Source organism: Eptesicus fuscus, chromosome 3 (genome assembly GCF_027574615.1).
Source record: "Eptesicus fuscus isolate TK198812 chromosome 3, DD_ASM_mEF_20220401, whole genome shotgun sequence".
In the NCBI taxonomy this organism is placed as follows: domain Eukaryota; kingdom Metazoa; phylum Chordata; class Mammalia; order Chiroptera; family Vespertilionidae; genus Eptesicus; species Eptesicus fuscus.
The window spans coordinates 58,068,271-58,082,001 of NC_072475.1; the positions used below are offsets into that span (position 1 = coordinate 58,068,271).

The window sequence follows — 13,731 nt, forward strand, 5'->3', positions numbered from 1 at the left end:
GAGGACCAACTAGAAATTAAGCATACACTGACTGAAATAAAAATATTACACAGAGATCTAACAGCAGACTAGAGAATCGCAAGAATCAAGTCAAAGATTTGAAATACAAAGAGGCAAAAACACACAACCGGAAAAGCAAAAAGAAAAAATCCAAAAATATGAAGATAGTGTAAGGAGCCTCTGGGACAACTTCAATCATACCCACATCAGAATTATGGGGGTGCCAGAAGACAAGAGAGAGCAAGATACTGAAAACCTATTTGAAGAAATAATGACAGAAAACTTCCCCCACCTGGTGAAAGAAATAGACTTACAAATCCAGGAAGCATAGAGAACCCCAAACAAAAGGAATCCAAAGACGACCACACCAAGACAATCATAATTAAAATGCCGAGAGCAAAAGACAAAGAGAGAATGTTAAAAGCAGCAAGAGAAAAAAAGTTAGTTACCTACAAGGGAGCACCCATACGATTGTCAGCTGATTTCTCAACAGAAACTATGCAGGCCAGACGGGAATGCAAGAAATATTTAAAGTGATGAATAGCAAGAACCTACAACCAAGATTACTCTACCTGGCAAAGCTATCGTTCAGAATTGAAGGTCAGATAAAGAGCTTCACAGACAAGAAAAAGCTAAAGGAGTTCATCACCACCAAACCAGTATTATATGAAATGCTGAAAGGTATTCTCTAAGAATAGGAAGTAGAAGAAAAAGGTAAAGATAAAAATTATGAACAACAAATACATATCTATCAACAAGTGAATCTAAAAATCAAGTGAATAAAAAATCTGATGAACAGAATAATGTGGTGAATATAATAGAATCAGAGGCATAGAAAGGGAGTGGACTGACAATTCTCAGGGGGAAAGGGGTGTGTGGTTGCGGGAAGAGACTGGACAAAAATCGTACACCTATGGATGAGGATAGTGGGGAGGGAGGGTAAGGGCAGAGGGTGGGGGTGGGAACTGGGTTCTATGGGGGGGAAAAAGAGGAACAATTGTAATAACCTGAACAATAAAGATTTATTTAAAAAAAAAGAAAAGAGGTCAGTGTCCTTGACTAAATGGTATTGCATGTTTTAAAAATTCTTGTGGCACACGTTGAAAATATCTGCCTTAGAGCAGTGGTCGGCAAACTAGTCAACAGAGCTGCAAATGGCGGCTCACGAGCTGCATATGGCTCGCGAGCCGCAGTTTGCCGACCACTGCCCTAGAGCAACCACTAGGGGGAAAAAACAAAAAATATAGTGGAAAAGTCACTGAAGAAATTTAAGTGCTTCATTTGAAAATATTCACTAAATTAAAAAGAAAGCAGTGAAAGGGTACTAAAGGAATGAAAAAGAAGAAACACATGAAAACAAAAAATGAAAAAGCTGTTAAACCCAACTGCCAATAATAAAAAATATGAGTTGATTAGACAGTCTAATAAAAAAGGCAGATGTTGTTAGATTGGGTACAGCAAATGCTGCCTATAAGAAAGACATTTTAAGTTTAAAGATAAAAATAGATTTAAAGTGTAAGGATTGAACATTATCATACAAACAACAAACACAAGAAAGCTGGAATGGCTATACTAATAACGAAAAAAATAAAAATGTTACTAGAGATAAAGAGGGACATTTTATAAAAATGAAAGGGTCAACCCACTAGAAGGATAAAACAGTTATACAGTATATGTACTTAATAACAGCACAAAATACATGCAGCAAAAACTGGGAACTGAAGGGAGAAATAGAGAATTTAACAATAATGGTTGTAGAAAAAAAAACCATAATAATGGCTGGAAGACTTCAGTGCTCCACTTTCAAAAATGGACAAAACAACTAAGAAAAAACAGTATAAACCAACTAGACCCAGCAGACATCTATAGATTACCCAGCAACAGCAAACTATACGGTGGTGGGCAGAAATAGTTTTACAGTTGTAATTCAAATAAAGAATACAATCATTAATAAATAATACAAGAATAAACTCAGTTTCATGTACTCACAACTGTAAACCTAGTTTTGCCTACCTTGTATATTGCTAAGTACACATGGGACATTTTCCACGATAGACCATATGCTAGGCTGCAAAACAAACCCTAATACATTTTAAAAGATTAAAATAATACAAAGGATGTCCTCTGATTACAATGTAAAGAAATTAGAAATAAAAAAAGAAAGATTTTGGGAAATCTCAAGTATGTGAAAATTAAAGAACATATTTCTGAATAAACAGTGGATCAAAGATATAAAAAGGTAAAATCAGAAAAATACTTTGAGATAAATAAAAATGAAGTTACCACGTTAGAAAATTATGGGATACAGCTAAAGCAGTACTTAGAAAGAGACTTCTAGCAATAAATGCCTGTATTAAGAAAGAAGAAACTCCCTGGCTATTGTGGCATAATTGGAGCATCATTCCATACATCAAGCGGTGGTGGGTTCGATTCCTGGTCAGGGCATATACCCAGGTTGTGGTTCCATCCCTGGTCAGGGGGGCATGTACGTGAGGCAACTGATCACATCAATGTTTCTTTTTCTCTGTCACATCAATGTTGCTTTTTCTCCTTCTCTCTCTCCCTCTCTCCTTTTCTCCCTATTTCTAAAATCAATAAAAATTAAAGATCTTGAATTAATAACCTAACCTTCCACCTTAAGTCATTAGAAAAGGTAGAGCAAAGTAAATCTAAAGCAGAAGGAAGGATATAATAAAGAGTGGAGTAGAAATTAATGAGCTAGAGAAAATTAAAAGCAATAGAGAAAATTAAGGAAACCAAAAACTGGTACTTTGAAAAGAAAATTTTAAAGCTAAATTGACAGAAAAAAAGAAAGACGACTCAGATTACTAGAATCAGAAATGAAAGAGGAAACATTAATACTGACCTTACAAAAGTTTAAAGGATTATAAAGGAATACTTTGAACAAATGTATACCAATGAATTACATAACTTAGATAAAAAAGACAATTTTTTTAGAAAGATGAAAAGTACTGAAATTTACGGGAAATAGACAATCTGAATGGACCTATAACAGATAAAGAGATTGAATTAATCATAAAATTACCTGCAAAGAGATGCCCAGGTCTGTGTGATTTCACTGCTGAATTCTACCAAACATTTAAGAAGAATACTATTTCTTCACAAACTTCCCAAAAATGGAGAGAGAACACTTTCCAACTTATGAAGCTAGTGTTACCCTAATAGCAAAGATGTCACACACACAAAAAACTGCAAACCAATAGGAACATAAAATGCAAACTAAATTAAACAGCATATGAAAAGATTTATACATCATGGCCAAGTGCTATCTATCCCAGAAGATGCAAGGTTGGTGTTAAGTTTACAAACCACTTAATGTAATCTATCAGTAAAATAAAAAACAAAAGCCACATTATCATTGCAATAGGTGCAGAAATGACAAAATCTCAAAAACTAGGAATAGAAGGGAGCTTTCTCATCATAATAAAGGACATCTATGAAAAATCCAAAGGTAACATCATACTTAATGGTGAAGGACGTTGATACCGCTAAGATTAGGCTTAAGACAAGATTGTCTGCTGTCTCCACTTCTATTTGACATTGTGTTAGAAATTCTAAACCTGGTAATTATGCAAGAAAAGGTATAAAAATTGGAAAGAAGCAAAATTATCTCTGGTAGATGACATGAGCTTGTATGTGGAAAATCCTAAGGAATCTATTAAAAGATTATTAGAACTAATTAGCAAGTTGCACAAGGTTGCAGGACACAAAATCAGTATACAAAAATCAATTGTATTTCTTGCTATGAACAATTCAAAAGTGAAAATTAAGAGAACAGTTCCATTTACAATAGCATCAAAATGATTAAAATACCTAGGAATAAATTTTAACGAGAAGTGTAAAATACTCTGAAAACTACAACACATTGTTGAAAGAAGTTAAAGATGATCTAAGTAAATAGAAAACATCCCATATTCATGGATTGGTAGATTTAACATTGAAGTGACAATACTCACCAAATTGATTTACAGATTCAATGCAGTCCATGTCAGAATCCTAGCTGATTTCTTTATAGAAATTGACAAATGGATTTGAAAATTCATGTGGAATTGTAAGTTATCCAGAAAAGCCAACACAATCTTGAAAAGAACAAAATAAGAGGACTTACACTTCATGATTTAAAAATTTATTACAAAAATGTTAATCAAGACTGATATTGGCACAAGAATACACATACAGGTCAATAGAATAGAATTAAGAGTTGAGAAATAAAACCATGTATCTGTGGTCAACTGATTTTCAACAAGTGTGCCAAGACTATTCAATAGAGAATAGTCTTTTCAACAAATGATACTAGAACATCTGGGTAGCCATATGCAAAAGAATGAATTTGGGTCCTTGCCTTATAACATACACAGAAATTAACTCAAAATGGATGACAGACCTAAATGTAAGCTAAAACTTTAAAACTCTTAGAAGGAAACTTAGGGTTAAGAATCCCTAATTATGATGCTAAAAGTATGACCAACAAAAGAAAAAATAGATTAATTTACACTTTATCAAAATTAAGAACTTTTGTGCTTCAAAAAAACACCATCAATAAAGTGGAAAGACGATAGAATGGAAGAAAACATTTTAAAATCGTAATATCTGATAAAGGACTTCTATCTAGAATATATAAATAACTTTTACAACTCTGATAAAAAGACAACCCAATTTTAAAATGGGCAAAGAATTTTAAAATGGAGGATATACAATTGGGAAATAAACATGTGAAATGACATCTAGCCCGCTGGGAGTTAAGAGAAAAAAAAAGTTGATAGCAGGTGTTAGCCAGGATGTGGAGAAATGGTCAACCCTTATATACTGCTGGTGGGAATGTAAAATGGTGCAGCCACTTTGGAAAACTAGTTAGGCAGTTCCTCAAATGATTAAACAGAGTTACCATATGACCCAGCAAATCCATTCTTAGGTATATACCTAAGAAAACATATTTATGCCAAAACTTGTCCACAAATAAATAAATATTATTCATAATAGTCAAAAAGTAGAATGAGACAAATATAATGGGTTATCCATACAGTGTGATATAATTTAGCTACAAAAAGAAATAAACTACTGGTATATGTTGCAATATGGATGAATCTTGAAAATATGCTCAGTGAAATAAGCCAGCCATAAACGATCACACATATGATTCAAATGAGATGTCCAGAATAGAAATGACAACTAATGGTACCAGGTTTCTTTTTAGGCGATGAAAATTAAAGATTAACTGTGGCAGTGGTTGAATATAGCTGTGAATATGCTAAAAAACAATGAATTGTATCTATATCTATACCTATAAAAGCCTAAGTGACCATTTCAACCTGAATGACCAGACACTATGACGCACACTGACCACTAGAGGGCAGATGCTCAACACAGGAGCTGCCCCCTGGTGGTCAGTGTACTCCCACAGCCAGCTTCCCCCTGCCGGCCAACCTCCTGTGCTCCCTCCCTCTGGCTGGCAGGCTCTGGGCTGGGACAGGGGACCGGGGATGCGTGGCGGTAGATGCCGCCCCTTTCTCAGGGGGTCTGAGGGCCAGCGGCCAGCCTTTTGTGCCCTGTCCCTCCTCCCAGTTGGCAGGCCCCAATCAGCCTTCCACCCTCCTGCCATGGTGGCAGCGAGGGAAGGAGGAGCGGGGGAGGTGGGGTACTGCCTGGCATCCGATGTCTGTTCCTTCCATGCCTGACCCAGTGACTGTCACCTTCTCTCCCGACTTTGCCGGGGCCTTCGGGCCCCAATTGGCCTGGCCCCAATCGGCCCTGTTTGCCAGCCAGGCTTAGGAACCCCACAAATTTCGTGCACTGGGCTTCTAGTCCTATATAATAAAAGGCTAATATGCAAATCAACTGAACTGTGGAACAACTGGTCACTATGACATGCACTGACCACCAGGGGAAGGCGCTCAATGCAGGAGCTGCCCCCTGGTGGTCATTGCGCTCCCACAGAGGGCACACCGCTCAGCCAGAAGCCAAGCTCACAGCTGGTGAGTGCAGTGGCGTTGGCAGGGAGCGGGTCTAAGTTGGCAGTCGGACATCCCCTAAGGGCTCCCGGGCTGCGAGAGGGCGCAGGCCGGGCTGAGGGACCCTCCTCCCCCTTTAGTGCATGAATTTCGTGCACTGGGTCTCTAGTACTTTAATAAAGATGTTACATTTCTGGTATCCTTATGGGGTGAACCTGGGCAGCGGTCTTTACAGTAAGCTAAGCTCATCTGTTCCTTTCCTCTCATTTTTGTAGAAATCATGACTACCCCAGGAAAAGAGAACTTTCGCCTGAAAAGTTATAAAAATAAGTCCCTGAATCCTGATGAGATGCGCAGGAGGAGGGAAGAAGAAGGACTGCAGCTTCGTAAGCAGAAAAGAGAAGAGCAGGCAAGTCCTTTATTATTTATTCCTTTTAAAGAACTTGATGTTCAATTTTAAGACTGAAACCACTTTCCTTTAATTTTAATAACGATTTTATATATCTATATGTACATATATATTGTGTGTGTGTATATACATATACATATACATATACATATACATATCCCACAGACACACTATAAAATCAACATGTTTTTGGGGGTGGGGAGAAAAAGTGAAATATAAGAATGAAGAAATCTCTCCTGTTCCCATTTCCCCACTATAACCACTGTTTAATACTTTGACCTATTTGTTTTTAGTGTATTTTATTTTTCTAAAGTTGCAACTTAAGATTTTATGTACATTTGTTAATGAATTCTCAAGTAGCCAAGAAAACATTGCTTTTCATTATAAACTTTATTTGAAACTTTGTAAATATGTACAGAAGTAAAGAACAAATAATTAACTTCATAAACCCATTCTCTGGGTTCAGTAATTGTCAACAATTTGCCTTCTTTAGTGTCTTAACTGACTCTACATTTCTTTATTATGTAATATTTTAAAGCAAAACCTCAGGGAATATGTTTTTTCACCCCTGGATTGATTCTACATTATTCAGAAACATGTAGGCAATAATTATTCATTTATTTTTAAGTTTTGAGTTAATTTTATTTTTTAAAATATAGGATATCCGCAAAACATGTATACACACTTTAATAGCTGGTAGCTCAATTGATGTTTCTTTTCAGCCAGATTAAGCTTGGAACAAAGGAAATTCATCCTAAAATGCTACTGGAAGTTTGAAAATGCAGTAGAAGTACAAACACTGCCCTTATAATTATACACACCTTAACAGCTGATAACTCATTTAATTTTCACTCCTTTTCAGGTTTAACTGATTTGAAATAATGGGTGAAGCCAGACTAAACTTTGAACAAAGTTATCCACTAGACTTTTTTTACGGGGATACATAAAAGATAAAAGTTTACAGTACAAAACCAGCAACAGTTGATGAATTGAGGGCATACAAATACCAAAGGAAGTGATTCTTGATGTTTGCGATTTCATTGCTTCACGCTATCAGCGGTGCCTGGACCAGAACTGTCATCAGTTTGAAAACAGGCACTGACAAAAAACTGATTCATTTCTGTAGATTCTTTTAATTTTTGAAAATGAATTGTATGTTAATAAACACTGACTTTGCAATCATTCAAAGTGTGTATATGTTTTTTTGGGACACCCTATATATCCCAAAAGGGGTAAAGAGTGTACTAGTAAGTTCGGGTCAGCCAAATCCTCTGTTCTTGATGACTATTTGAAGTGTTTCTTCCACTCTTAACTGGTCAATGTGATTTATACTGCTACATTTCTAGGTAATATGTGTATGTTACTATATATGTTTGTTTATCAATATAAAATATTTATTGATGTTCTGTTGTGAGAGGTGAAGATTTAAGATTTTATACCACTCTTTCCTTTATATCAATTCTCCTAGTATAATTATATCACAATATCTAAGTATTTCTGTCCTTTTGCTCCAGTCAGTATTATTTATCCTGTAGAATGGCTGTATAGCTGTAGTATTCTGACTTCCCTTTGTTGAGAATTTCTCATCTCTTTTCTTGTGATGTAAATTGTATCGTGTTTTTAAATTCCTCTTGCCCTGGCTAGGTGGCTCAGTTGGTTGGAGTGTCATCCCAGAGTATACCAGTTCTTGGTCAGTCCATATACTTAAGCTTCGATCCCCAGTCTGGCCAAGTATCAGAGGCAACTGATCGATGTTTCTCTCACATCAGTGTTTCTCTCTCTTTTCCTTTCTTAAATCAATAAACATATCCTCAGGTGAGGATAGAAAAAAAATTCCACTTGTTATCAGCATTTGCATGCTTCATGACCTATAGTAATTAAAGATCACTAACAACATCCTGCCATACCATATTAAAGACACTGCCTGTGGATATAAATTTTGCAGTTCCAGTAGATGTACTTTTTGTGATTTTGGAATCATGTAAATGTTTTTAAATGATTATAAAATTAAATCAAAATGAGGAAAGAAATCTTTAAAAATAAGCAAAAGTAATTAAATGTCCCTGTGGGTCATGCTTGTTGCTAAAGCATACAGAGAAAAGTTATTTTAATACATTTAAAATATGGCAATGTGATTGTCTCTATACTAATAAAAAGGGTAATATGCTGATTAGAGCAGACATCTTCCAGACAAAGCCACAGTGGCTGTCTGAGGCTCAGGCAAGCCGTGGGTGGCGGCTGCCGCTTGCCAGAGCCGGCCCAAGGTTTAGGCAAGCCGTGGATGTTGACTGTTGCTGCCGCTGCTGCTGCTGGGGCCGGCCCAAGGCTCAGCCGGGGGCAGGCTGGTCTGAGGGAACCCCCCCCCCCCCCCGCAGTGCACAAATTTTCATGCACTGGGCCTCTAGTTGGGATATAAAAGACAACAAATCTTCAACACTTTTAGTAATTATAGTATTCATAGTTATCAGTTGTAGGATTGATAGTTATGGATATAATAAGTATTTGTTAATTTAGGTACCTGGATTTTTTAGATTAAGAGAATATGGAAATAGAAAAATCAAAGAAGTTACATAAATTTGAATTGGTAGTATCACTAGGTATTAATGATATATTTTTTAAACACACATCTCTAGAAATAGTGAAATACCTTGAAGTAGTGAGCACCCTTAGCACCCTAAGATTGTGGTCATTAGAATTTTCTCTCATAGGAGCAAGGCTCCTTAGAAAAATAGCTGATTCTTGATTAAAAGGTAGGGAATGTTCAAGGTGAACCTTTAACATTTTTTCCATAACATAAAGCAAAGAAGTAATCTAAGACCACTGAAATTGTGTTGTGTTGAAAAGACTCAGGAGGTGGCTTGAACAGGGTCCCATTAACCTAAAGTAGGATATTTTGAGTATCAGGAAGAGTACTATGAGGACTTCTGTTTCTCGCCAAGGTGGAGTAGCAGAGCCCATATTTATCCTCCTCCCTGAAAAAAACCAAGAATCCTATATAATAATCCTATATAATAAAAGGGTAATATACAAATTGACCCTAACTGTGGAATGACCTGGGATGACCGGTCGCTATGACGCACGCTGACCACCAGGGGGCAGATGCTCAATGTAGGAGCTGCCTCCTGGTGGTCAGTGCACTCCCACAGGGGTAGCTCCACTCAGCTGCAAGCGGGGCTGATGGCTGCGAGCGCAGTGGCGGTGGTGAGAGCCTCTCCTGACTCCTGCAGTGCTAAGGATGTCCGACTGTGACTTAGGCCCACTCCCCGCCAGGAGTGGGCCAAAGTCGTCAGTTGGATATCCCCCGAGGGCTCCTGGGCTGCCAGAGGGATGTCTGATTGCCAGCTTAGGCCCGTTCCCCCGGGGAGCAGGCCTAAGCTGGCAGATGGACATCCCTCGAGGGGGCGCAGGCCAGGCTGAGGGACCCCCCACCCCCCCGAGTGCACGAATTTTTGTGCACCAGGCCTCTAGTAAATAGATAAAATACATTTTAAACAGTAGTTCAAGATTCCAGACATCAAGCAATGAAGGAAGTGATCTCAAGAGATGGGAAACAAATGTGGTGAGCCCTGTGGTAGCCTCAGCTTACTACTGGAGTTTTCAAGTTGCATCACAGGGAGAGAAAACTAAGTGGTTCATTTTCCAACTTTGGATCTTTTCCTCACACACCTGCAATGATCAATATTAAGCTAAAGATTCAAGGAACACTTTCTGCAGGTTTTTGGAGTTCTTTGTTGATCTCTCAGGAAATGGTCAAGCATGCCCCAGCTCCATTTTCCAACCTTACCTTTTTTATACGTCATGCAAGTGTGAGACCTCTCAGTAAGTTTTACTCATCAAGTGGTAGTTAATTGCAGTATATTATAAGACTGGAGAATTCTGAAATAGTATCATCAGGAAAGGTTGAAGGTGGCACAGACTTTCGAATTTTTAAAATAATTTTCAAAATGTCCATCCTTATTACTTTTTAAGTGGGGTGACTAGTGTTTGGCTGTCGAACTCCCTTGTGTTAAAATTACTTTAGTAACAGTCTTTTATTTTTCAGTTATTCAAGCGAAGAAATGTTGCTACAGCAGAAGAAGAAACAGAAGAGGAAGTAATGTCAGATGGAGGCTTCCATGAGGCTCAGATTAATAATATGGAAATGGCACCAGTAAGTAAGATAGTAAAATAAACTCTTTTTAGTGTTTCTCTGATGAAAATGTGAGGTTTAAGATATTTTTTTTAAAAGGTTACATGTCTACAAAAAGTACTTGAAATTTGATTTTTAAAAAGAAGCCATATACTTAATCTCATGATTTACTAAATGTTTATTATATTTTAACATGCAGATAAATAGGTTTAGCTAAATTATGAAGATTAATCCAGCTATTAAAATTTACGAAGATAATTATAATAAAATTATTCCTTAAAAGTTGAATAACAAAGGATATGTTAATGGAAATCCCAATTTGTTATTCATTTCAGTTACAAAATTGGATATGTTTATATGATTTTAAAAATTGGTTCCATATCACAACTATTGGAATTTTTATTATAACCTGTTTTATAACTGTCTTGAGGTTACCAAAACAGATAAAAATTATGCTTTATATGGATCACACCTGTCTACATTTCCAGTTTATTATGATAAACTCAGTACTGTTTTATTAGAACATAAATATTTGGTTTTCAAAAAGAAGAAAAATCTCTTTTTTTTATTATACACAGTATTATAGATTTTTCCTTTTTTCCACTTCATATATCTCTAGTTTTTATGGACCGATTTTCTTTGGAATTAAGGAGAGCAGTTTAAAATCTTTTTGGAATTGATAATAGACATTGTAGACAATACTGTCATTTTCTGGTGAATTCTTCTAGGCCCTTCAGAAAGTCAAGCTGTTCTCTTTTTTAAGTGGATGTTAAATGAATGTGAAGTATTTTGTGGACTGTATTAGAGTTCTACAGACAAAACAGAACCAATAGGAGAGAGAGGGGGGGGGGTAATTATTTATTGATTGATTAATTGATTTTAAGGAATTGGTTCATGCTGTTGTTAGAGCTGGTAAGTCCAAAATCCGTAGGGCAAGTCAGTAGGCTAGAAATTTGGTTAAGAGTTGTAGTTTTAAGGCTGAATTCCTTCTTTAGGACACTCCAGTCTTTGCTTAGCTGATTGAATGAGGCCCACTCACATTTTGGAGGGTAATCTTTCTTCAAGTGTACCGATTTAAAATGTTAAATCACATCTAAAAAATATTTTTATAGCAACATCTAGATTGGTGTTTGTCTAAACAGCTGGATACCATAACCTAACTAGTTGACACATAAAAATAACCCTCCTAGTTCACTCTTTGTCAGTTTGACATCTATATACAACTCCTTAAACCATACTGAGTTTCAGATAAAGACAAGAACAATGTCAGACCTCCATATAACGACATAACTAACCTGCATGTAACTTAAAATGCACTAACATTTTCCCCAGAATAGGAAGCAAAGTTCTTGAGTGTTATTCACATCTCATCCTGATATCCTGTAACTTAAATTCTATGATGTAAAATTAATAATACTTAAATACTATGAATATAAAGTCAGTACATTTTGTTATTTGATAAGGGGTTATGAGAGGGAAGAAAACAAAGATATATAGATACAGATATATAAATTCATAATAGAATTATATATAAGTACCCTTTGTTTATTCAGGAATCAGTCTTGTAAGTTTCAAAGTACAGTTACTTTTCTGACTCTTAAAACTTTTTAAAATATATTTTTATTTATTTCAGAGAAGGGAGAGTGAGAGAGAGATAGAAACATCAGTGATGAGAGAGAATCATTGATCAGCTGCCGGTTGCATGCTCCCTACTGGAGATTGAACCCGAAACACAGGCATGTGCCCTTACTGAGAATCAAACCATGACCTGGTTAATTCGTCAATGCTCAACCATTGAGCCACACCTGCCGGACACTTTCCTGAGTCTTAAAAGCAGAATGCTTCATTCGCCTAATGGGGATTTTTAAGTGTTAGATATTGCTTACCAACCGTCTAGTGTTTTTAACTCAGTGCAGTTTTCTTCAGAGTTCATCTCGTTGACTCTAACCCTTCATGAAATGATAAGAACTTTTACTTCATTGACAAATGATTCTGAGATGAGAGTTAACTACTAATACTGGGGATCAGTTATAGTGGAATGTGGAAAAGTTCTAATAAAGCAAGAAAATAGTTAGAAGCTGAAAAGTTTTAATAAAGCAAGAAAATAGAAAATTTAAATAAATTTAAGGCAGCTGTTGAATTTAGCAGTGGCTAGAATCTGTGTTTTATATTGGACGATTCTACTCATTCAGTAAATTTTTGTTGAGCATCTACTGTATGCCAGCTATCAGTGATAGCGTGGTAAGATAGGCAGTGTCTTTGGCTTTCAAGGAGCTTACAGTGTACTGAGGAAACCTGGGCAGTAAACAAATAACTAAGAAAAATATATATATGATAGTGAAAAGGGATGTACCCAGGATTAAAAAAGAGGGATAGGATAGAGATGGAGTGGATCCTTTAGATTTGGAGGTCATGAAAAGCCTTCTTTTAGAATTTAACATTTAATCTGAGTTACAAGGAATAGCTAACTCTTTGATGAGCAATGAGAGGAAGAAGAAAAAAAACATCTTGTCTTAGTAATTACTGCTAAGATGACTACTTTCTCACTGTTGTGAGCTTTTTAATGATAGAGATTGACTTCATCACATTATTAATCATCTCATTTCTACATGTAAAGATTGCCCTCCCGTAGTGTAACTTCTAGATAAATATGATTAACTTAATAACATGACCACAATGTATACTATCTTTATTTATCTTTGAATTAAAGTTAAAATTTCCTTACATTTGTTTTTTGTTTGTGATCCCAGGGTGGTGTTATTACTTCTGACATGATTGAAATGATATTTTCCAATAGCCCAGAGCAGCAACTTTCAGCAACGCAGAAATTCAGAAAACTGCTTTCAAAAGGTGAGTTCTGAATATCCTATAAAATAATAACCCAGCGACCTAACGGCGGAACGACCATAACAACTGCTCGACCATTCGCTATTACGTGCACTGACCACCAGGGGGCAGACAATCAATGTAAGAGCTGCCCCCTGGTGGTCAATGTGCTCCCACAGCAGGCGCAGCCGCTCAGAGGGCAGGTCCACAGCCACTCGGCTGACCAGGTTGAGCTGTGCTCCCACAGCAGGCCGATCCCCGCAGGCCACGCCCCCCACCAGTGCACGAATCCTGTGCACCGGACCGCTGGTGTTACATATAATATTTATTTAGAAAATATTACTTTCCAGTAACCTGTTGTTCACACCACAGATAACATGCTTTGGAGTTTGTCTATC

The 13,731-nt window shown here is 36.7% G+C and overlaps 1 protein-coding gene across 3 annotated transcripts in view; it reads left to right on the forward strand.

Moving 5' to 3' along the window:
• The window catches only part of KPNA1 (karyopherin subunit alpha 1), a 77,366-nt gene that overhangs the window by 16,713 nt on the left and 46,922 nt on the right, over positions 1 to 13,731 (forward strand). For all 3 annotated transcript variants that reach the window (XM_054713927.1, XM_008146670.3, XM_054713928.1), the window contains 3 exons: positions 6,245 to 6,378; positions 10,421 to 10,528; positions 13,258 to 13,357. In XM_054713927.1, coding sequence (XP_054569902.1) covers positions 6,250 to 6,378; positions 10,421 to 10,528; positions 13,258 to 13,357 — 337 coding nt within the window. In that variant the 5' untranslated portion in view covers positions 6,245 to 6,249. The remainder of the gene's footprint in view (positions 1 to 6,244; positions 6,379 to 10,420; positions 10,529 to 13,257; positions 13,358 to 13,731) is intronic.